General features: G+C 48.9%; 1 protein-coding gene across 5 annotated transcripts in view; it reads right to left on the reverse strand.

The window, feature by feature from the left end:
• LOC142588008 (uncharacterized) overlaps positions 1 to 25474 on the reverse strand; it is a 57011-nt gene extending 31537 nt beyond the window's left edge. Inside the window, exon 1 of one of the 5 annotated variants that reach the window (XM_075699426.1) lies at positions 24931 to 25474. In XM_075699426.1, coding sequence (XP_075555541.1) covers positions 24931 to 25351 — 421 coding nt within the window. In that variant the 5' untranslated portion in view covers positions 25352 to 25474. Of the gene's footprint in view, positions 1 to 1124; positions 1506 to 24894 lie in introns of those variants that run through there. The other 4 variants (XM_075699425.1, XM_075699427.1, XM_075699428.1 and 1 more) reach the window with 4 other exon arrangements.
• Between the last annotated feature and the right edge of the window lie 295 nt (positions 25475 to 25769).

A 25769-nucleotide genomic window follows, 5' to 3' on the forward strand; every position in this document is an offset into this window, starting at 1 on the left:
GCGCTTAGGTGTAGCGCAGAGACACTGTTACGGGTTGAATGGAGCAGTGTACCAAAGTGAAATATTCTTCAAAGTTGGAAGAATGCCAAGGAAATTTCACGACATGCTGCGCCAGCTCTATTGAAACAATACTTCATTGAAAACATGTGTACAGTAGTGGTGCAAGCGCTTCTGTGACTGAAATACTTATATGAACAAAGGTTCTCGGAAATTGCCGGCACCCAACATAATGTGAGCGCTGAACTCAACCCCATCACACAGGCTGCCTCCGCCCAAAGTATATGAGAGACCTGTACATTCGTTCTCAAAAGCGCATAACAATGGCAGGCGATTATGTTGAAGGAGAATTAGCTGCACTCTTGCATACATGCACCGCTTTTCCCGCACACAAATCACGAAATCAATCTTTCGCCGAGTCTATTCATCAGAGGTTGTATATGACGGCTAGACTTTATTGCTCAGAACACAGTAGCTCAGGAGCAGCACTCATGCCAGCAGCGAAAGCTGGAACAGTCGTCGAAGAGCTCGCATTTAGTTTACGAAGCGCGTTCCAATGCGCTTTGCTTGCCGGAACAGCCCAATGAAACAAGGGGGGAAGGGGGTCTAAAGGAGCCTCGTGTACGAGTCGTACGAAGCGCATTCCCTTTGTGCTTTGCACGGTATTGCCGGCATTCGCAGCTACTGGAGCCAGGAATATCACGACTTTCGTTATCTCTAAATAAAATCATGGCTAACTTTTCTAGGATCGAAGCGCAATTTCCGCAAGTTTTCCAGAAGCATCAAGTTCGCTGAGAAATCCTCGCTTTTCTCGGTTGGTATACACCGTGTACTTTTCTTTTTCTCTTGCACGTAATCTTATCGTGCAGTCAGTATCCCTCCAAAGCAAGAAGCGACGAACATCGCCCGTTTGACAACAATGATTGCATTGGGGTGGAAGCTATGAGGCGAGCTTTGGGTGCTCGAGACTGTGCTCGAGGCTGCTTCGGCGACGACGCCATCACGCCGGCGAAGGACACGTGGCACTGAAGAGAACACTTGCGCGTTCGCCACGATCGTGAGCTCCATGCACACTGGCGGATGTCAGCTACAGAAGCTTTCACTCCTGCGCCGAACGTAAACAATACCTCTCGCGCGCATACTTCAAGACCTTGCCTGTGATGCCAAACTGTGTGCCAATGAGCTGCCATCGGTGGTTCTTGAGCGCCACGTCCTTGAACTCCGGCTCGTTACGGTCGTAGAGATACGGGAAAGGCCGCACGAGCTCGATCAGCCGCTCGAAGTCTATCGCCGGCATCGGCGCCGCCGGCTGCATGTTTGAGCCTGCTGATACGGGCGGCGCAGGCGACTACGGCGAGCGGGAAACAAACAGCGCCGGGCTGCTGCTGCTGCGCCGAAGTGCTCCAGCGGAACGTAGCGCCGCGCGCTGCTCCATGCTGTGGCGCTCCGATCGCCGCCGCTGTGACGGCGAAGCACTGCTTCGAAGCGCTGCTGCCCCCGCTGCCCCGCTAGCCTTCCGCAGAGGGCGGCCGCTCTCGCTTCTTTCCTTCTCGTCCTTTGTGGCGCTGGCGGCAGCTGTTGCTGTAGCGATGGAGGGCATGCTGCCTGCCGCCGCCGCTCCTGCTGCTGGTGCTTGGGCTCGTTGCGCGTCGGTCTGCTGAGCAGCAGCTTCTCCGGCCGCGGCTGCCGCGAGCTTCGGGGAGCGTAGCGCGAAATATTCGTCGGTGTTATCGGGACGGCGTTTCCGTCGCTGCTCCGCCAGCCCGTGTAGGCACAAGGAAAAGCGCCGGAGACCGCGACCGCCGGAGTGAGTCGCCGTCGCACTGCCGCTATCTGTGAAGCGCTCCAGCACGGTTCATCGAAGCGGTTTGAGAGCGGTGGATGGCGAGATAGCGAGCTGCGCACTTTTTATCGGCATTGTGGAATAAAGGCTAGCGCAGAGAGAATACGCGCCAACGACGTTCGGAAGGAGACTATAATTCACAGCACCGAGCTCTGACCACAAAATCGGTTCATTCGTTTTTTTTTTCCTTTTTTTTTCGACGGAACCATAGCACATAAAGGCGTCTGCATTGTGCAGCAAAGTTGTTAAGGGGAGTTTCACAGCGGTTCTCCTGTGGCGGATAAAGCCGGCGTGGGAATTTTCCTTAAAGCGTGACAAGTAATTAAAACATAAAGGTTACCTTGCGTATATGTTATTCTGACAGAAGCTATACGGCGATTTTTTAAGTAATAATCTGTTATTTTGTACCTTGGTGTCGCTTTGTACTGGCTACAGGTTGGAGGCAGGATGCTGTGCTGGGAAAGCTAACGATTCGTGCTACCACATAATCTCAGCTTTCATTGTCATCTCAGTTTGAATAAGGGCTGAACTAATACAATAAAATGCAATTATAACTTTGTTATCGTGCGGGTGGAATTGCGTCGTGATTGTAACTTAGTGTTCGCATGCTCTCTTTACGTTTTCTAAACAAATATATTATAAAAAGGAAAGTTACGTCGCGTTTACTTCGCTGTAACGTAAGACTATCTTGCGGGCTTTTTCTTAAGCCAGTGATTTGTCATTTGAATCGCGTCACAAGATCAAGACGGCTTTCGCCAATATGACGCCGGCGGAGACCGTGTCCCCACACTGAAAGCCGGTTTTTGTGTCGAGGAAATCTACGCGTCACTTCAATGGTGCTTACATGAATGCAACAAGTGGCGCATCGCATCGCATTCATGTAAAGGAATATAGCCACGTTTACATGGTTGCGGTAGAAGCGTATCGTATTAGTTTACCATACCGCATATATCCATATGCCACCGCTTAAATATAAGTGCGTTCTCCTGATGATGATGATGGTGCTGATTCATTGGCTCCTGTACAGCAAGCTAACGCCACCTAGTGTCATATCTGAAAGTTAGCGCTCTCACTTCCGATCAACCGGCTTTTGCCGTCGCGTTGTGAAGCGCGCCGAAAGTGTCTGCAGGGTGTCGGCTACATTCCGTGATGTTCTTCATTTCTCCGCGTGGACAAATTTGACAAATTTACGCGTCGTTTATTCTGCGGAAACGCCGTACCGTGTTGGATCGGGGTACAAAATTTGCCAGCGTGTCCACAACTGTTGCCATGTCCAGTGGCAGCCCAACGCGACCGCCTCGGCTTCTATCTCCGCAGGGGGATGACCTGGCTGTGTTAACACTGCGAATCAAGTAACATTCTCATTGGTTAGCGATACATAGCCTACTATTTAAACGCGCCTACTGAACTCACGAGTCGAAACAAATCGCCATTTTTGTTTCGACGTCCCGCAGTGCGGCAGCAGCAGCCGCCAGTTGGTTGGCTGGTTGTCATCCCGCAGCGAATGCGTTCCCATAATTGCTGATACGACGTGCTTCTGTTTACAAGCAGCGCTAAAATGCGATTCCATCTCAAGCTATCCTTGTTTGATGCATTTGATGCGATACGCCTTCATGACGCGCGATACGCTTGGAGGTTGATACGACATGCTTCAGCTGGTAATTCGCCAGGGAGGCGAATAGCATTTATGCAACAGGCGAGGGTAGTTCGTGTAGGGTAGTACGTCTCACACGTGAACGCTGGCGCATCTATTGAGGGAGAGAGACAGTGGGCGTCATGTGTTCGCTGCACTCCCCGGCAGAACTCGAATCGACGGGAACAAGTTCCAGCTTGTTTCGGACGAAAGAGGAAGTGACACGTGTAGACATTTTCGCATAGTAATTACCATGATGCGCTGAAGAGTGTGACATGCTGGTGTCGCGCCCATGTAAACGTGGCTTGTGAGGTACACGGCGGAACCCACCACTTGCCGTCGATTGCGTCCGCAGTATCGTGGACACGCAACGAAACCACGTTACTATTTTGCCGTGGCAATATTTTCTGTTGGCTTCACATTGTGTTGACTAACAAATAAATTGACCCATCAGTTTCTTTCATTCTTTCAACTCCGCGTGAATTACGTTTGCTCTTTTTAATCCCCGTGCACGCACAGTGCCATCCAACTTAGTTCAGTTGTGGACAAATCACTGTGACGCCGTTTTGTATTTTCCGCTGGAGATTTGCGTGTCACGGGTTTTGGGAACGTAGAGCCTAGCGCAATGGACCCTTTTGTAATGACCGTGGGTTATGTTGTAATCCTTGCAAATGTGCAGTCTTTGTCTCCGCAGTAGAGGATAGAAATTAACACGACATTGCACAATCACTGACATCATCAGTGGGGCCATTACGGATGCGAAATCTACCAGAAAAAGAGATGATGCTTGGTCTTCACCATCTCCATTAAGGCAGAAGCTTTCTTTTTTATTAATGTCGGCGATAATTTTGAGCGAGTAATCTGCCACCCCTAACCGCTCTGGCGTTTCGGTTTAGGGACAGTTTAAATTTATTCAAGGGGTAATGATGCGGTGACTTTGTGTCTATGTGTAGCGAGACGCGTAGCGATAAATCACAGGCCCGCGCAAAGTGGAGAGCCGGGGAGTCATACATCACCAGCGCACACTTGGTTGTCGCACATACCCTGCGGAGGTCTTCTTGAATGGATAAATTGATGGATGAACGTGTTAATCGGTTTGTTCGATTCTCCATCATTTGCGCCGGCTCTTCATGCGGCAGAAGTTGAAGACTTGTTTTGCATTCATGAGCTTCAGCTAATACTCGTATAGCGAACAGCTTCAGGAAACAAACATGCGAAGAACAATTCCTCTCAGTCATGGCGAACACATCTGTGTACGCGACCTGTTTTTGCCAGTTCTAGTAAGTGGAAGCAATGAAAAAAAACGCACATCGAACTGCGCGTTAGTTCAACCGTCTTCATTCACTGTAAATTAAGATAATCACACATGGGAGTTTTAAAAAGTGGTGTACCCTAAAAACTCCCCATCCTTGAATACTTACTCCGATATATGGGAGCGATACAGCGGCACTCCCTCAGCTTACTCCGATCGCTAGCTGCGGGAGGATAAAGGGGACACGTGATTTTATTCCACCTTCCAAATATTCTTCTCTTGTGTAAACTCTGCAGAGGGAGTTTTTAAAAAACTCCCGCCACCGACACTGTTTGGTCACGTGAAGCTTCCCGTGAGGCTGTGCGCGACGCCAGCAACCGGCCGCGTTCGGCGGAGTCGGTGGTTGGCGGTTTGTTTACATCTGTGAACTGATGCTCAGTGCCGGCATCCCGTCGATTTTTTTTCTATGCCGCCTTCCAGAAAGTCTTACAGGCGTACCTTAGGTACACTGTATCTCTACTTCATGTACCTTAGCTGTCATTATTTTTCTGACAACGTTGAGAGCAAGAGCAACGTTTTCAAGCGCCCAAGAAAGGCTTAGGCACGACCTGGAGGCTGCCAGTTGACGCATGATGCTGGCTCAGGTTTCTGGTTGTGCTTTTGTGTTGCGTTACCATGACTTCTGTTACTCAATGCATGAAATGCGAATGTTATGTCCTTGTGAGCGTATGCTAACAACGTCCGCTGTAATGTATGAAAATGCTGCATAGCAATTACAACAGCAGCCACTGTTCGAGCGACGACGTCCGTGATATAACACTTTCTGAAAGGAAATAAGGGAAACAAGTTCACGAAAAGGTGTCACGTAAACCCACTTCACAAATGTAAACAAACCGTGAAGCATGAGCTCTGCCGACTCCGCGGGCCGAACGCGGCCGGTGCCTGGTGCGGCGCACAACTTCATGGGAAGCGCCACGTGACCAACCTGGTTCGACGGGGGGAGTTCTTTTAAAACTCCCTGTATGGAATTTTTGCAGGAGAACAAGGGCGCTATAACGTAAAACTATTCCAAACTTTTCTATTCCAATTCTGCAATCAGCCCACCGCTATTGGTCAAAATCATTTTGGACCACCCCCATTTCACTTGTCTGTCACGCGACGTCACGAAAACCGCGATAGCTCCCCATCTGATATGACGTGTCCACACTGATCATGCATAATTTGACCGAATAAAACAAAAATAGTTATTTCTGATTCGACGCCTTTTTGCCATTAGCTCTCGGCTATTGGTCAAAAGTTTTCGGGCTGCACCCACTTCACCTGCCTCTAACGCGACGTCACAAAACCGCAAAAACTTACCGCGTCAAAGTGATGCGTACGCATTAAAGATGCATTAATATGCCGAACAAAACAGAATTTTCTTCTGAATAGCCGCAGGCTGCCCCGTTCTGATAGGAATAAAAGATGGCTGCCGCCGATCGCTCCGGCACTGGCTACTCGCTCCTGCTGGAGAGCATGGTTTTGTTTGCGTGCAATAAAGCTTTTTGCGGGGCCGTGTAATGTTTTCGAGAACGTTCGACACGTTTACGACCTCGTTCTGCCAACGCTTCTTTGCTGAGGATCCGTTTTAGCGTCACTCTTAAGCTTCCGTTGCATGCCGCCGCGATTGTCGAAAAGCCACCGCAAGCTAAGTAAGAGAAAGCAGACCAATCGCAGACGCCGGTACCACCATTTTCATCCGGTTATCGATATTCAGTGCAGTGGCTCGGCCCCATCGAATCACTCTCCACTTAAGCATGCTCCTCGCCTCTTGTGAGCCAATTAGATAAGGCAAGCCGCTCAGTGCAGGCAATGTTATTCGTTTTTCAAGCAAACAAAAGTCGCCTCCTATGAACGAGGGAAGCGTTCGATAGGTTTGTTCAGAAAACCCTACGGGTGACCGCCCGATGCTTGCGTCTGCGGTTACGCAAATTTGACGCCAGGAGATAAGAATAAAAACAATGCAATAGTTTTACGTTATACGGCCCCAAGATTTTGAAGCGGTGTAAAACCACGTCATGTCGCCTTAATCCTCACGCAGCTAGCCAACGGAGTGAAACGAGGGAATACCGCTGTATTGCTCTTATACATCAGAGTAAATATTCAAGGATGGGGAGGTTTTAGGGCACATCACCTGTTAAACACTCCCGGTGTTTTCGTTTACAGTGTAGTCGCACATGAACCCCATACTCCGACTTCGTCGCGGTGCTTTGTTGCCAGTGAGGAAGATTGGAGCGTAAGCAACTGTTTTTCATGTAATTTTGTGCGGATATCCTCGCCCAAGAAACACGGTGAGACGTTAAGTGCGTACTGTAAATAAAACTTCTTACTGGGCTATGGGAATCGAATTGTTATCGCGCAGTTAGGTTTTGACTATGTCGTTGCTACGGATATTCTGTTAACGTCATGCTGTATCCTAGACATTGATTTAGGAGCATAGCTGCCGAGTCCGAGTGTGAGGGTTTGTTGGACATATCAGCAATATAGCTACGTTTCACAATCGAGACACATTGCTTGGACGCTGAGCGATGTCTCTCGAGCTTTCCTGTGTTACGTGGGTTGATTTGGGCCAGGCTCACACGTAACGAACTCTTGTTACTCTACCACTATTTCCTACGAAGTTCACCATGAAGCAGGTGTATTTACATTCTCTCTGCTTACTTTAACTTACGCACACCTCTTTGGCCGCGAACGCCGGCAGTGTGCGAAGTCGCTTCAGCACTCGTAGAATGGCATGCTAACTTTAATAAAACTTACGCGATTTACTTTGTTTTTCACTTATTCTAAATTAACAGTTTTATGTTGATTTAGGCCTTTCTTAGTATCCGCAAGCCATATCTGGCTTATGCGAGCATGTGAGTCGCAATTCTGAAAACATAACAGCTGCTCCTTTCGCCTTAAGGGTATATGCTGGCAAAGTTGCTTCTTCTTGTGTGTCGCGTGCATGTTGGATGTCTTTCAAAGCTCTGCATTGGGCGTTTCTCGAATGATAATGTATGTCGTGGCTTACCAGCTGTTATTGACTTGTTTCGAAGAATTTGACGCCGTCTCGTGTGTACATTCCGAAATTTGACGCGTGGTCTCTACGTTATTAAAAATCTTCGCGCAAACTGACGCGATACTGCCGATGTAGGTCGAAAAAGCTCCAGCGCGAAGTAAAAAAATAGACAGGCACTCCCAAGGCTTCACACAAAAATTCCGCCCGAACGGAGCAAAAGTTATACTGCGATCATACGGACTATAATGAACTACCAGCTGGTTTGTTGGGAGCTTCAATCCCTCGTGTTGGGAGTTTTCAATCAATGGCATTGAGTATTGCTATTCACAACCACTTTGGAAAAGCTTTTATCATGTTTCACGGGATATTCGACGGGATATTCGAGCTGCTGCTGCGCGGTGTCGCGGAGCTCCGTTAGCGAGGGCGAAAGGATCGTTTTTCGTTCCTCGTAACGTTTGCAGCCAATGGCTAATTTGTTCGTGTGTTTACGAGCCGGTTAGAGCTCTTTTATCCAAACCATTGTGCCCGATTAACGCACGTTTGAATTTATGTGAATCGAAACTTTCGAGTAGCAGGTAACTAAATGCTACGAAACTTCTGCCCTGCGTTTGCAACAAGGCGATCACGGGCCTGCCGGGCAAGACGAGCCGATATATGATGCACGCGACAGCGAATTACGCTGTCTCCGGGACCTGCCCAGTTTGCCAATTGCATGCACCATCACCAGGATAGAAAGCTTCGTTATAATAAAGGAAATATGTCCATGAAGACATATATTGTGAAGTGAGGATATTCAGGTACCAATATATGTTTCATTGCGTGATTCCTTTGAGGATAGAGCCGGTCACTGACACATCCGTAGTGGTAGCACACATGGCTAGCAATATGTATTTGGCAAGGCAGCTGCAGCACCCATAGCACAAGCAGTTAGCAAAATCCGGGAGGGTTGGCAAAGAAATCGTCGCTTTAAAATGCACCATAATATATTGTGTTCTGAGTTGATATTTACTCAGTAATTATGAATATACCCACTAGAAAAGGCCAATTGTAATCCTACTGCCCTGAATTTATTTCAGTGAAGTCTGCAGCACATTGGAATGAAATACGTATTTGACGTGTATCGGTAGCTTATCATAATTCGCCACTGAAGGGGATAACAAGACGCTATCACTGTCACGTGCGGCCTGACGTAGCACCAAAGTGGATCGGATTATGAGTGCGCGATTCAACCTATCACTATTCCTCTCAAAAGGCGGTTAGTTGGAGCATGTTTGCAGATCAATGCAATACGGCCTCTTCACACACGGCCACCAAATCTCGGAGGCCATGTTTCTCGTGTCCTTCATTGGGCAGGGCTAAGCCTGGCTTTGCCAACGTTGGAACACTATGCATGACAGGGGAAAGGCAGCTGCGTGAGACGTGCCACTTCACACTCTTCGTGGAAGAGGTTGAAAAGGACTGTCAGTAAATGAGCTTTCTGTACACAGGACTAACAACTTGTCAACGTGCGGAGTTGGACGTTTTGTGAAATGCTCGTGTAAAGGCACTTATCAGAAGAAGCACGAGAAATTCCCTCGGTTATCGCCATTATATTTTACTTAGCTTTCAAACACGAAGTCCCATAGGTTTCTTTCACGTTGATCAATATTCAGATTGATTTACATGTCACTGAAGCATATTGCAGGTGCACGGAAGCATTCCTAGATTTGTGACTGTGCCCTAGAAGCTTTAGGTTGTATATTAATGCAGAAATAAATTTGACTTTGAATCCCTGCTTCTCTGATGGCGTCATTGCTGGTCGTTGAAAGGACACCGATGAACAGCGGCAAAACAGTTTTGACTGAAAGAGTGTCCCCGAAAATTTTGAACACACTAATGAAGTATGGCTGCCGTGACGCAAAGCTCAATAGACATGTTGACCACGCCGATGCCTAAGGCACTATACGTCCATGCACTATACGTCCTTTTATGCCGAAGTTTGTGAACCCTCTGCTGAGTCGAGCAACAAGTCATCACAACCTCTGTCGAAAACCGTCTGGAGGTGTAGATGGCAGGGCCTAAATGCGTAGTAAACTAGACAAGGGCCCGCCTATTGTGTAGGCAGTAAAAGGTCTAGTGTTGAGGCTAGTTGGTTCTACACGGTGAAGTGAAACGCGCTACTAAGCTATAAGAGCAAACGACTGAAAAGACACACACGATACCTCAAGGTACCGCGTGCGTTCTTTCGGTTGTTCCTTTTTGTTGACCAGTATAGCACGTTTCCATTCCTACGTGTAGACAATGCTTGGACCGTGTTCGAAGAGTCAGCTGCAGCAAAAGGGGTGTAACACATCTTTAGACCGGCCCGGTAGGTATAAGGTGAATCGGATGGCTTGCACGCACATGCGTTTCCTTCGCGACCAGCGCTGACGGCGGCTACGTGAGCGCGTGTCTTTGGATGCGTGCTGGATTGCTGCATGGAGCAGAGAGAGAGAGAGAAGTGCCGAGCTGCGGCCTTCCGCGACGAGGACGCGGAAGGAGCCCGGCTATCCAGCTTCTCTGGACGGCGCGGCGGCGGCAGGACCGGACCCGATTGAGGCCACAGCGCCGCCAGAATCCAGGGCCCTCTCCCAGAACCTCCTCGGCGCCCCCAACCAACTTTGCTTTGCCTCTGCCGGACATCGACCAACGCCCACCGTCGTGCAATTGCTGCAGCAGCGTAGACTCGATCGTCTGTGCTGCAGCTTCCTGTTGAGGCCGGTGCTGAACCACTAATAGCGGCGTATATAGTTAAGAGTGTGCAGCAGCACAATAACCACGCTGCTCGCCTTGGAAAACTTGCTGCAACGGAAAGCCAGCGAAACTCTACCTGCGGCCGGTCTTGTCAGTGGAGAAAAAGAAAGGGCCTTTTGTTTCGCGCAAGATATCGGCCGCTTGTTACGTCAGCTTTTCAAACACCGGGGTTTTGTATAGTGGGTCTATTCTCAGCATATAGAGGGGACGCGCTACAGTCGTAGGAATCGTAGTCGAAATATCGGCCAAATACAGTTTACGTGAAATTGTTCGCGCGTGTGACTGTGACCAAGATTGGATGTCAGCTCATAAATATGAGGGATCCGCCTCCCGTAGGCAAATCTTGCTGGCACGGTCTACAATAAAGCCCGCGTGCCGACCGCAAATGGATGTATATTAGTGATAGATTCATAAATTTACTGTAATGCAGCCCTATTCCGGAGCGTTTGCTCTCGAGGATCACGGCCAGAGGACTGCAGGTCTCTAGCTAAACTGGGGCAACGCGCCAATCGTGGCGACAGAGAAGAACCCAAGAACGAGGCTCAGTGCGGAATCTTCAATCGTACAAACCACCGGAAACATAATGAACTGGTTCATCTGGCACTATCAGCCACGCGTATTTCCGAAGTGATGCGCTCGGGGCGTTAACAACGTCCTGCCTAACCAGCTTTCCATTATGAACAAAGGATGCACACGGTTCCCGAAACGTAATCTTCAAGCGAAACTTTCTTTGCCTACCCTCCGGGGTTTGCCATGGCTGTCTGCTGGGAATCGCTCATTGTCTTGACCAATATATGACAGATTTTTTTTAAAATTGCCGACAGAAGAAGGCAGTCGCTTCGGTATCTGCACGACGAGAAGGACAACTCGTTCACACAAGCGCGACCAAATAGACCCCAAGAACGCACGGTTGCATCTTTATTGAGGATCATCGTGAACACTAATCAAAGGAACAAGAAAGAGTAAAATAATTCGAGCACTCTATAGCACCAACAAAGACACTCTTACCGTGAGAAGAGGCTCGGTAAGGTGGAAAAAACAAAAGGTAGAAAGTACAAAATACGGATGACGACGCCATCTTGGAGTTCCTGTAGCAGCTCGCCCTGTCGTAATGGATGCTCAGGTTTAATAACTGTTTTTATCAATGAATATGGACTGCATACGTCGAATTCTAATAGAGCCGAAAGTTAAACGTAGCAAATATAACGAACTTCTGCAGAGCAACAATTGCTCAAATACATTAAGATACCTTGAAAGCCATGACGTCATACTCACGTACCGGCGTTAGGGTTGCGGTGCAAAATTTTAAGAATCGAATTTTGATTTTCCTTCTCTGCTCCGATAGTCAACCTACCCTATCGTAAACGTCTGCATACCGCATATTCAATAATACGATATGAACATAGTGGGATCCCACCTAAAGACCCACGCGTTTGCGTTTATCGTATGGGGCAGGTCCCATACGATATACGAACGTTTTGGAGGCCCCATATGAAAACTGCTATGCTCGCATATATCATATGGGGATCCCGTGTACAAACGTGCATTCCGCCATATGGCATAATGAATATAGAGTCTTTACATAGGACTCCCGCATGTTAATATATGGGACTCTTGTGTACGGGGCTTATGGGTATCTCAGTAGGGTATTACCGTGAAGTTAACGAAAAGAGCATTTTGGGGGATACGTTATCAGTCTATACTGGTTTAGTACTTGTATTTAGTGTCCTTTTAATTAAGGAGGCACATGTACACATTCGCGCACTATTAAGGGAGATGTGGCTCAGTGCTTCGGCAGGTCCTGGTGTCACGTGGAATGTCTGTGCCGACATGTTCTTGTCGGGACTCGGCACTGTTGGTTAAGATCCGGAAGTGTGGCGTATGCTCCCCAACGATTTTCTTTAAATGGTCGATGGGCTCAAAGAGCTGATTCTGAGCACTCTGGACTTCTAATATGAACTCCGAGATCATAAGCATGAGGGGGCACTGAAAATCTCGGAGGCTTTGCTCCTGACAGCGTTCGATGACTAGTGTGCAAGATGTTTTGCTAGCCGGGATCGGCTACACACTTGTCGCTGTCACTGTGTGCGGGCTGCGTCTACCCGAAAGTAATAGACAGTGCTCTGGAAATCAGTCTTGATTTTATGGAAAAGAAAGATAAAGTTTGACGGACGTCACCATAAACAAATGATAATTATGAGCAGTGTTTTAAGCCTTTGTGTAAAAACTTCTGAGGTTTTGTCCTTTACCATGAAAATTATGTTTGTACATATTATTGCATATCCTACAACCTATGTATTTGCAACGGTCCATATAATTTGAGCCTTGTACGCTTCGCGTTTTCCCTGTTCGCATGTACGCACGTACACATGCAGATACACCTTGATAAGTTCAAGGCCTGAAGGCCTACGTTTACATGTTCATTTCCGTTGTAGCACGTAGTTTCGCGTTACTGTGTGAATTTTCTGTTTTCCTTTTTTCCCTCTTCTTCTTCTTTCTCCTTTTATTCCCTTTACCCCTTTCCCCAGCACAGGGTAGCCAGCCGGTACTCACACTGGCTAACCTCCCTGTCTTTCCTCTCCTTTGTCTCCTCCTCCTCCTCCAAGTTGTCACTCGCCTAATGACCCGGCTCCCGGTATTCACGCTCCTGGTGCTGCAATGCCTATGTTGCTAATGCGCCTCATGTCCACATCCTTCATGCGCCAAGTTTCTATGCTCATGAACGCCTAATCTCCGCGTAATCGAAAAAAAAAATCCTAAATCTTGCAGATTTAACAGCAGACCTTCATGAAAAGTAGGAAATTGATTAAATATATGTGGAAGAAACTAAATTCGATGACACCACAAGATAAGGTTAGAGGTTGCGATTTCATCAAAATCAGTGCTTCGGGGCCTTAGATGGTTATTTCACTCGGCTTGCATTCAATCTTCTAATGCAGAGTACAAAGCCATCTAAATTGCTATCGCCGGAACACCGCCCTGAAATTGCGAACAAGAGAAAGACGAAGTAAACGAGAAAAACATGGAGGCTAACCAAACAGAAAATAAGGTATGCTACCCTAAACTGTCGGCTGTGGGAGATGAGATAGAAAGATAAATAGAAAGAGATGATCACAACATGAGCTCGTGTAGCACAGTGAGCACCAATGAAGTCTACAGTGACTTTTGTAGGTTTGTTGTCCTTAAGAATTGCAGACGCGCGCAGCATCGTCCCCATCAGCTGCGATTATCCAATGAGGCCGGCATTCGAAAACGGTTTGTTCCGGCAATGGTTTGTGATCAACTCCAGCTAGCGCAGCCTCGAGCGATCGTCTATGTACAGGCGCCAAAAAAAGTGGTATACTCCAAGCAGTGGGAGCCGGAGCAACGGCAAACTGCAACGCAACGCCATCTGCAGGCAACATCTGGGATCATGTCTGCCGATAATAAAGGGCGCCCATTGGCTGTCTCGATCCCAGATGCCGCCTGTAGATGGCGACGCGATGCAGTGTGCCACTGCTACGGTTCCCGCTGCGTGGAGCATACCACTTTTGTCGGCGCCTGTACACTGTAGAAATCTCACTCACTCGCAACCTGTTCAAGGGTCTCGAGAAGAGCGAAAACGAGCTTGCGGGCGTAGGAAAACACGCATCGCCCGAACACTATCAGTATTCATCGTATCAGTCTCCATCGCCTTCTCCCCACCTGAAGCGCGAACAACGAATCATTCGAATTGAACGGTCGGTTCAGTACGTTAGTCGCACGTCCCTTAATAGACAAGACAAGGTTCATAACACACGCAGCGACGAAAGCGGTGCTAACGCAAGACAAATGTCCTCTCTCTCCGCTCTGTCGGAATTATACTTCACTTGTAGAATAACACATGACAGTTCGTAGTACAGCACGTGATAAGATGGACTACGTTGGCCCAGTATTGGCCCACTTGCAGTATACAACTTACGCGTATGGTCGGTAATGGTGTCATATTGAAAAGTTATCGAATAAACATGCAGAGGGTCACTCAAAGTAAAAGGTAAAGTCTCACCGACAGCAGCTATCTAAGCGCTCCATTTGAGTTACCATTTACAGGGATAGCATCGATGATAACGACTCACTTCAACGAAGGCTCACGTGTACTCCTTTTCGCGGAGTGGTTTCCTCTAGAGGAACGAGATGACGCTTTTGGTGACGCGCCGCATGTTGCCTCAGGGAAAGCGCTAGAATACGAAATTATTACCGTTTCTGCTCTGCTTCTGTGCAAACAGCTATCGGAAATGCAACTGGGTATTCACTAACGAACTCACTCTGTTCCATTCACGCTCCAAAGTGTGGAGCAATGGTGTGATGACATGTACAGTATAGGTGGCTGCAAAAATAGTGACTTGCATATTGAGTAATGGAATTGATCCGTGTGACCAAACCCGCCGTAGCGGCTTAGCGGTTGTAGTGTCGTGCTACAAAGCACGAGGTCGCAGGATTGAATCCCGGCCGCGTTGGCCGCATTTTCATGGAGGCGAAATGCAAGAACGCCCGTGGCCCCGTGCATTTGGGGCTCTCTAGAGATCCTCAGGTGGTCAATATTGATCCGGTGTGTACCACTACGGTGTGCGTCATAATCAAATCATGGTTTTGGCCCGTAAAACTCCAGACTTCAATTCACTTCTCTATGATCAAGTTCACGAACAGCTGCTACAGAAGGACTGCTTGTATTGGGGACCCTTCGTGATTCACGGCTTTCCTCCATGGTAAAAGAAAAACATTCATCCACCATTGTTTCTTCGCTCGCCTTCAAAGCAAGGACTTCAACCCTCGAACGTCGTTAAGAGCGAGTACCGCTCGTTACACATTAACAAAAGAAGTAACGCCACTTCCTTGCATAGTAAGTTTCTCGCACATTTTCTACATATATCCACCCCAACTCACGCGCTGACTTACGCTCACTCTGTCACCAACGTACGAATTATAAGCGAATGGGCGCACACTTGAATCAATGCGTCAAAGCAAGGGTGACGTCGACTGCACCAACAGCACACGAATGTTCGAAGCTGAACGTTTCGTGACGGTCAACACAGCAAGCGAGTCACCAGCGGTAATACGTCTTCTCTACAAGCTATCGTACAGAAGATCTTCGTTCCAAGCCTTGTACGTAGCAAGAACAAATCGCAACTGAGCACACCCCGAGCAATTAGGAAGAAAATAAACGGTCACATAGTGATCGCATCAAGGAACATTACTCAGACATAAACCTGACGAGCCACTGCTTCAAAGCATTTGGCACATAAAGAACGAAGAGTGAAACACGCTGATCCTGATTCAATTCTTCGACAGCTTGGAATACATATTTAGTTCCACTTTCAGTACAAGCACCATATATACACTGCTCGCGCCGTTTGGACAAAGCGTAATGAGCTCTGAAAGCGCTTACATTTCCTCTGAAGTTGTGACCAAAGCTTCGTGTCATCCACCATCGAAGATATCTGTCGAAACAAAACTTTGCTGACGCGCACCAGCGTCATGCAGATCCAATAAACAGGGATGCAGCGGAAGAAGCTGAGGAAGGCAATGAACGCGTCGCCACGTGACCGAACATGGCAGCGCCCACGGGATCGCCGTGAAAAGCGTCTATAACCACGCGCCCGGGTACACATTCTGGGTGCAGTGCAGGCAAGCGTACTTTAGCTTAAGGCGACTCCTGCTATCATGATAAAACGAAAGCGCTATGATGAAGATGAAATTATTATTCCTGCGAGGGTTGCCACACAATCAAACCAAATTACCGTCAACAACGCTAACGAAGTAAAACGAATATAAAGATGTGTTGTGACGCTGTAGTAACGGTGAAGAAATAAACATTGCCAGAGCCATGGGATCAGAATCAAAATGTTTATTGAAAAAAAATGTGACCAGAAAGGCGAGCAACATTTCATCGCAATGGTAGCGGTGAGCGCCGTCATCAGTCGTTTAACCTAATCTCACGGGTAGAGTCCATCAGCTATTACACACGTAATCCGGGCCACGACGACCGCATTTCGATGGGGGCGAAATGCAAAAAAAAAAAAAAAAATTCCCACGCATCACTCATTGGGTGCAGGTCAAAGAAACCCCGGTGGTCAAAATTAGTCCGAAGTCCCTCCACAACGACGTGACTCCTAGTCAGATCGTTGCTTTGGCATGTAAGATATACAAATTCAAATGTTTTAAATTTATTCATGCGCGTATCACCATACATTCGAGAGTAAGTTCTGGTTGCCACGTACATTCAAGAATGTACAGCACTATTCACGTCGCGCACGTAATCCGATTAGACCAGACTCTTTCGCTTTATAATCGGCAACAGTATTAAAGAAATGTCGGATACCGTAGGTGCTTCCTGTGCCGAGTGACGATTGGATGTCAACGACAATGCCATCAAAAACGGAGACTGCGACAAAAAGTGCAAATAAAGTTCGCGTGAAAGCTGCCTGACGACTCGCAGCGAGACCAAAAAGTACCCGCACACTGCAGAATTAAAGCACGCGTATCCAGTAACGAGGCAGTCACCTCGACTCGAAGGCGTTCGAACGCGCAGCTTCGACCGTTGCGACCAGGCTAGTTATCGCGGAGGGCTCGGAACACCAAGTGGCGTGACCCCAGCGTTCTCAAAGTGGGCTTCATCAAAAAAGTATTCCCACTTCGCTAGCCATTCTATAGCACTGTTGTCGGGGAGCGCAGTGAAACCGCTAACACGCTTTCATAACGAAACACTGTCATGATCCGGAGGACCTCTCGAGACGGCGAAAGCGAAACTAAATCCAGCCGGTGAGCGGAGAATGAGGTCCCGTATTCTCCAACCTTCCCTTCCATCTCCTCGCTCCCGACGAACGCCGCGGGGAGGGGGTGGAGAAATTCTGAGGAGGAGGAAACACGCTGAAGCTATGCGCGGTCGGTTCTCGCATGTTCCGTGCACTATTGCGATAGTGGAGGATTCTGTCGGTCGATTCAGCCTAGTGGGGTTACCGAGTGGTAACGTTAGAGGGTTTTAGAGCATCGTTGCCTCTTTATACCGATAAAGCTGCCACTTTGGTGACCTGTCAGCATGGCACGTGAATGCTGAGCCAAGCTTCGCATCCACTGAGAGCGGCCTTGCTTGCACGCGAGCAGCTGGCAGACGGTGCAGACAATAGCTGCGCGCCAAAACTCTCTAATAAATACAATCTTGTGAGTTTCCGAAAGGGCAAGTGTGGATTGATGTTTATTCAGCAGCGTTGACTTTCGCCAGCGTTTCTGCAACCACCTACGCTGACGCGTGGAAGGTTATACAGCCACTGGAAACAGATCTAACCAAACCGAAGAACAGGAACCAAAGTATAGAAAGCTGGAAGTTCACGAGTATAACGACAGAAAAGTGCCGCTTAAGAAAGATAAGTAAATGTGATCACCGGTGTAGAAAGCGACATACGGAAGTCTTGGTGTTTTAGGAACCAAAGGTGTTCTTTAGGACGGATCTAAAGACTGCTCTAAAGTCGCTTCTGAAGACCTGTTCTAAGATCCCTTTCGCAAACGAAAATACAACGAACATTTATTTGCTTTATGTTATCAATTTTATCCCTAATCGTGCATATAGGTTTTTTGAGGGTAACGCGATACATATTTTTGACAAATTTTGTTCCTTGCCTCCTACAGGTTATCGTGGAAATTCGTATTATGGGAGGCATTGTCGGTCCGTTCCTTATTAGTTGTTCCCCAATACGCACACACATCTTATGTATCCGCAATTCAGCCCGCTGAAATATTGACTCCCCCAACACGTCATCAGCGAGCTTGTTTCCGTATCGCTGACACTTTACAAACGGGACCTGAAGGCGCGATCAAAGCATCGGTACTCTGGGGAATTCTGCCACATTTATTGTGTATTTTTTACTAACTACGAAATTCACCTGTTTAGTCCCTTAGTTACGAGCACGGTGTAAGAATATTATGAATATTCTTAGCCCGTGATTACGAAGAAGAGGATTAAGTTTCTTGGCCTATACCTGTAGGTGCGCACGAAACAGCGGGCGTGTACTGTTTAGTGCCAATGTCTATGAAGGGATTCTTGATATGTGATCGAAACCGTGGATAGGAAGTCCTAATGATTGCAGCTGTACTGTTTTACGTCTTTGCTTGTTAGGGCGTATGAAGCTCGAGGCGAAACACATGTACAGTTCACATGAGGGGCTGCGCGTGTTGCAACCACCCATGAACCATGGCTTCGCCGCCCTTTTTGTTTCACACACACTGCACCGAATTGATTGACGGCATCATGCGCGCGGCCGGGGGAAGAAATCGAGCCTCGCGGCTGCCACTGGAAAAGAAGCGGGACGGACGGCTTTCGCGCGAACTTTTCTGAGAGGAGGAAGCCCCGACGGAAAAAAAAGAAAGAGGCGAGGAGGGAAAATGGCGGCGGTTCACTAGGCAGGCGGAGAAGAAAGGGAGTTACGAGAGACCAACGAGGAAAAGAGAAGAGCGAATGAAGGGAGAAGAAGGAGTCGAAGAGGGGAGACGATGGGAATATCGCCACCGCCGCCGAACGAAAATGGAAACGAGCCCGGTGGGTGGCGAAGGGCAAGAAGAATATCTCACGATGGCAAGAGAGGAGGAAGAGGAGGCAGGAAAGTTAATAGAGAGAAGCGAAGGAATAAGGGACGGGCGAGTTGAGAGAACAGCAAAAACGGGACAGGCGTAGCGAAAGGGAGCGAAAAAAAAGATCAAATAATGAACGTAAGGAAGACAAGGCATGATGTGAAAGGAAGAAAAGAAAGTGAAGCAGCACATGGAAGGAAGGGGAGCGTACGTTATATAGTGTGGGTGGCTGGGGATGTGCGAGGAGAGGATGTGGCGGTAAGGAAAGGAGGAGGGCAGAGTTGTCGGTGTGTGCATGTGCGGGACGGAGGATGCACACACATACAGCAGTCTGTACGACGGTCTGTCTACTTCTGCTTTTAAAGCTTGGCCGCTCAACGACGGGGTGACGGGCACGGGCAACGCCGTCGGCGGGATCGATCGCTGCCGCCTCGCTAACGCGCGGCGCCCCCTCTCATGGAGAGTGGGCGCAAAACTGGTGGGAAGAGCTCAGACAGAACGCGGCGAACTCCCGAAGAACGGCTGACTCTCGCAGCGAGCCCATGGGGGAAAGGAAAGAGAGAGTAGCACCAACACCCACTAGAATTTTGAGAGGGTGTTGGTACCACAGGCTGGGCCTTCCACTGCGCATGCGCCATATTTCGCGGCATGTTTCCACGGCAACGATGGGGCCGTTGCGCGCGCACGGCGACCGCGCGCCTTGGCAGAGTAGGCACGACGCCAGTAGAGGGCGCTTATAGGGAGAGAGCTTTTTCTCTCGCTTCGCCTCCTGCCTGCACTCTTCTTTCGGATCTAGTTTTCCTCGTTCTTCAACCCCCTGTCCCTTGCTCTCATCATCTCTCTAGGTCTCCCTCGCTCATTGTCTCCTCTTATTGGTTTGTTCCTTAGTCTCTCTCCCTCGTGAAGCCAACGACATCCCCCTCTCTACTGGGAGCGTTCCCTTCGCTTCTAATGGCGGGGCTGGCTCGTTTCACCGGCCGGCGACCAGCGGGATCCTACACCTACCGCGCGCCGCGGACGGTTCAGGCTTCTGTACTCCCCTGAATGAGTGGAACGAAGGAAGTTTCAAATAAACAAAGAAAAAGAAAAGTAGCAAAAGACAGAATATGCCCTTTCCTTACGGTAAAGACGATAAATAAGCAACAAAACGTGACTGATAGTCTCCGAATCTGGAAGCGCAACAGAGTAGTGTGCGCGCCGAGAGCATGAGCTTTCCGCAGACGCCAGCTTCTACGTACCACTTGTGTGTGCCGGGCGAGAAGATGCCTTTGTAGCCCGTCAACGGTCGTTAGTCACCGTCAGTAGCGTCGTCGCAGACAGACGATGAAGCTGACGTCACGAGGTTAAATTGGAACGAAAGTCGTTCGGATGACGATTGGGGTGCCAACTTCCCTTCACCCGCTCAGCTGCAAGTCGCCCGACATTCGCTATCTTGCACAGTGTCTGTCCAAATCATCACTCCTTAGTTCTTGGAATGATTCCGTTGCATGCTGTTCGTTCATAATGCGATATTGCAGAGCGTGCGTGCGCTTGATACGTTAATATCTGTAAGCAGGATTCAAAAATACAAAGTGCGGGTTTTCACATTATCATTTTTTGCTGATATAAAAATTTAGCTGTGCGGAAAAAGCCTGTCACGCGCTGTACGTACTGCCAACATTTTCAACTCGCAATAAATAATTAAATTAAGCAGCATTATCCGCCTTGTCAAACAGCGCCGCATGTTTAGCACCGTTGCCAGCGGCGTTTGAAACTCTAGTAAAGCACGTACCAGCAGTTTTTTTGCAGCAAAACTAACACAAACCAGCATTTACTGTGAACGAATGTTTCACGTCATCATATCAGAAACCATGGTGGCATGTTCCGGTACGACCAATGGGATCCATATAGAATTGCTAATCAGTGATATGAAATGCAGAGCCATTCACGAGACGTAAAGTAATACAACTATATCCTAGATTGTTAGGAAACAAGCAGGTCTGAAATCAACTTTAGTACTCAAGAAGGAGATGCTTGTTCTGTTCTTGCATTGCTTGTGATGCTGCGATTCGTAGGCTTCCAAATTCTAGCTAGCCTACTGAGTGTCCCACATGCCAGGCTTGAATATCTTCACTCGCCGATTGCACAAACCGTCGTGCAATCCTGTTCCAAAAACGAGCGTTCACCACTACCCATGTTATTTCTTGTTTTCGTTTTCGTATTGTTTCTGAGCTTTCCAGTCACATCAGTGCCTACCAGTTCAAACGGCGCGCCTCGCTCAGCCGACGACCGTCAGCCCTCCAGCCTGCCCCGAGCTGTCGAGGAAAGGAGGAGAGAATGCGTGCCTTACGCAAGCACGCTTCTTTCGCAACGTATTTTGCGCGCCCCTCCGTTCGCCGCTTCTGACTTTGCGCAGCCGCAGACTAACACCACCCGCTTCACCGAGAACGCTGCGCCTGAGACAGCGTCTCCAGCGTCTCCAGACAGCGTCTCAAGCTGGAGACGCTCGCGGACTTGGTACTAGCGTGGGGGAGTGACTCGACGCGACCTGCTCGAACCGACGTGTGTGTAATGAAGATAAGGAATACGCCCTCCCACTCAGTGTGTTCCACTAAAGAGCAATGGAAGTCATGAAAAGTGGCGTAATCAAAATCTCCCGCGGTCTATGCTTAGAACCCCGCTGCTTTTCATTGAAACCGCGGCACAAGGAATTTGCGATTTCAAGAAATTCGCGTCGTAAGACAAGGAGCAGAACTGTTAGTTTTTGTATCGCCTTCATGGCACATCCCCAAAGTGGTATGTCTCCGTAACGTTCATCTTTAAAGCCCACGCTCAAATAGGAAGCACCACCTGTCACCAACCTCCTACAATCACACAGAGATCCGTTCAAGGTGCATTCAATGTCCGCGTGTGCGCGCGCGCGTGTTCGTGTGGTATACAGCAGATATGGCCTTGCAAATCTGCCGCTGATTTTCCTTACTGTATTCCTGTGCACAAACCGCAAGCTTTCCACATAACCAACTGGAATGCCTGGCTGTTTCGTCGTAAAGGAGCAAAAGCTTCGCCACTATTTGCACATTCACGTGCCCATAAAACTCCGAAGGTATATTTAAGCCTACATCGTTGGTGAGACCCCCGGAAGCACTCTACTGTAAAAATCTCTCCAAGAGAGTTGAACATACTACTTTCACCACAAGCGTACGGACATTTCAGGGGTCACAAACACGAAGTGTCTGTGCATGTACTTTGTTTTGTGTGTGTGTGTCACAGGGTGTGTCTCCTACTACAGTAACCGGTCACTTTACAGGTTTAAACTGGGGGCGTCAAAAGAGTGTCATGAACGTTTTTACGCCCTTTCCTTGATTCGCTCGCTTTCTGGTTCGGCGTTCGGCCGGTGCGTGAGCTGCACCGACGCTTGTTTTCACTTCGCAGAAGTCGATGAGCGAGGAAACTGGCCTGTTGCTCGCGCGCGCGCGTGCACGGACGGCGTCACTCTAGCGGAAACGTCCTTTGCGAACTCTCTCACTCTCTCACCCGTACGCCGCCCCGCAGACAGCCGCCCGCAGCTCCCTACGCTCGCGCTGACTGCCTCCGAGGACGCCGCTAGAACGCCACCGGTTCTCTTTTTTTTCTCCCTTTTCTTTAGGTGTTTCTTACTTCGCCTCCCCCTCTCTCTGGAGTCACTTGGTTTTCGCTCGCGTTTCCGCTTATTCTGCGGCGTTTCAAGGGAGACTTAAAGAGGAGTATGAAGAGAAGGCTTTACCTCGGGAACTCCTATCTAAATGCATGGGAACGGACAAATAATTTCATTCGTCGTTTATTACGGCGATTTCGATGAAGTATGCTGTATCTAACGGGGGCAGGGGCGGGGGGGGGGGTTAAAACCTAGCGATAACAAAGAGTGTTTTTTTTTGCAGCCAAGCTGTTAGCCTCTAGTTAGCCGGGATTTCTCGTGTCCGCGTGCGATGTTTTGCTCACAAAGAAGAACAGCAGCTAGAAGGCTTTGTGTTAGAGTTTCGGCGTAAGAGAAATATGTTTGAAGTAGAATTACGTATGTTAGAATTACAATCCGATGCTGTCATGTCTGCACGTTGTGTGTAAGTCGTACTTTACAGATTTTGCGACGAATTGTACTTTGGGGACCGAATTAGTTAAATAACGCCTACTAGAATTAGCATGTATGCTGCAGTTCCGCGCACCTGCCTGCGCGCGTGACGAGCGTGTGCACAAGGTCTATCGGTGCTTGATGCGTCGGTGCTCTGCCCTTTGCACCTGTTTCACAGCGTGTGCTGCGACCTGAAGCAACATTACGACAAGCACTGTATTACAGTGACGTTTCGCGACGGCGCGACTCCTGGGGGTGGGGGTTTCTGTAAGAGTCTACCTAGTGGACTGTCCATTTCGGCCGCTGCTGATTGGCTAGGGCCGCTCGTTTCCTCCTCGCTCGTACAGTTGCATCCAATCAGCAGCGGCCGAAATCGACAGTCCACTAGGTGGACTCTCACAGAATACGCCCCCCCCCTCTTAGTGGGTCACCGGGACAGCGCATATTGCTACACATGCAAAGAAGAGACGCCGTGAATATACTCAGCGGCCACCGCAGCGCCACAACGCAAACGGAGATGGCACCAGCGTGGTCGCCGACACTGCATTTCGTCAACAGCTTCGCTGTACATCATCCACCGTGGTTGCTCAGTGGCTATGGTGTTGGACTGTTGAGCACGAGGTCGCGGGATCCAATCCCGGCCATGGCGGCCGCATTTCGATGGAGGCGAAAACACCCGTGTACTTAGATTTAGGTGCACGTTAAAGATCCCCAGGTGGTCGAAATTTCCGGAGTCCTCCTCTACGGCGTGCCTCATAATCAGAAAGTGGTTTTGGCACGTGAAACACCAAATTTAATTTTTTTTCGCTGTACATCCTGCACAGGGTGGAATGCAGGGGGATTTTTTTATCTACGCAATCATTTTATCTCCCGAATTATGTAGAAAATCGCAAAACGCTAAACAGTGAACCGTCGTGTTTACACCTCTGTAGATAAATGCTAAAACGAACGACATCACAATTCTGTAAAGTGCACCTATTCAGACGTCTGAAAGAGGACGTAATTTATGCATCGATGACCACCTTCAAATTTGCCACCAATTTGTGAGCAAGACTTCCGCGAGAGCTTCGTGATCACTGTACCGATTTCACGCAGGATGTAAACACATGTAGCACATCTGTCCAATTTAGATGCTCTAACCGACGTAGTTTCCAGGTCTCCGATAATTTCAGATGAGAGCTTAATGATTTTTGACAGCGCTTGTAAAAAAATTAAACGTCATGCACTTTAAATAACGCTTCCTATGCCTGGGCGGAATGACGCTTTTTCTCTCTTGAATGTAAAAAAAATTCATCTATAATTGACAAGCGCTTTTCCGACGAGAGCATTTCTGCACTTTACATTATTTCAATAGCGGAATAACAGTGCGTCCTTAAGCGGAATCAAGCTCTGGCGCTACTCTTATGCTACCTATTAAAGCACATGTAAAAGGCAGAAAAACTTTCCTGGTATGACCCTTGGACCAATTTATGAAGCTTGTTGATATTGAGAGAAAAAGTGAAATTCTAGTGAATATAGCAAGCGAGATTTTGACCTAGAGCCTGATTATTTTTGTATAAATATTGCGGAAAATTCATAAGTTTAAAAAAATTAGCTGTGCTTTGGCTCTGGTTAAACCTAGCCGAGTAGCGATAGCTACAGACCCCCGGCTGCGCTTAAGCTTCGCTTGTAGTTAGACAAGTTGTGCACACACTACCAAACGGATTGTTGGTGAAACGGCGCTGAAACTCACGGGTAGCAGACTCGGACTCGCTCAGTCTGTTCGTAAAGGCAGTCTTGCGTTGGTCGACCCCATCAACGGTTTGTGAACGCGCTCTTCTGACAATATCTCTCTTCCGTCGTTTGTCGAGTCGTTCGGTACGCTCCTCTTCGGTCTCTTCGGCACGACGTTTCTTCAAAGTTTCAGCACGTCTTGCAAGGCGGGCTGCCTTCAGAGACGCAGAGCTCGAGCAGCATTCATCATCAGAGTTCGGCGCTGTAGATTCATCGTTAGAAGAGGCTAAGCGAGCCCGTCTAGCGGCATCGCTTTCACGGCGTTTGGTCAACCGTTCGGCACGCTCCTCTTGAGTCTCTTCAGCGCGCCGTCTCCTCTTCACTTCATTTCTACGGCGATCCCTGGCCTCCTTCAGGCTGGCCGACTTCTCACTATCCATACTGCGGCCTCAACTATGGCTGTGGGGAAACGCGAGCTCTCCCCTTCTTTACTCCCGGTTATCACAGCTGCGGAGCGCGGGGTGTGACATCAAACAGAGGGCGCAGCGAGCGCCCAACGGCCAAGAGCGGTGGCCGCGCGGCGACCGCGATGAGGCGTATTGCCGGAGAATCGAGGCCCATGGTGTGACGTCACACAGAGGGCGCGGCGAGCGCGCCAGCTGTAAAGTGACTTTAGCCAGCTGTGGCGGTTGCCAGGCAACGGCGGAGGCGGGCCTGTTGGATCGGTGGCCGCACGGCGTCCGCTACGAGCCGAGTCGCCGGAGAATCAAGGCCCGTGGTGGAACGTCACACAGCGGGCGCGGCGAGCGCCCAACGGCAGGAGCGGTGGCCGCGCGGCGACCGCGACGAGCCTAGTTG

Source organism: Dermacentor variabilis, chromosome 7, assembly GCF_050947875.1.
Source record: "Dermacentor variabilis isolate Ectoservices chromosome 7, ASM5094787v1, whole genome shotgun sequence".
In the NCBI taxonomy this organism is placed as follows: domain Eukaryota; kingdom Metazoa; phylum Arthropoda; class Arachnida; order Ixodida; family Ixodidae; genus Dermacentor; species Dermacentor variabilis.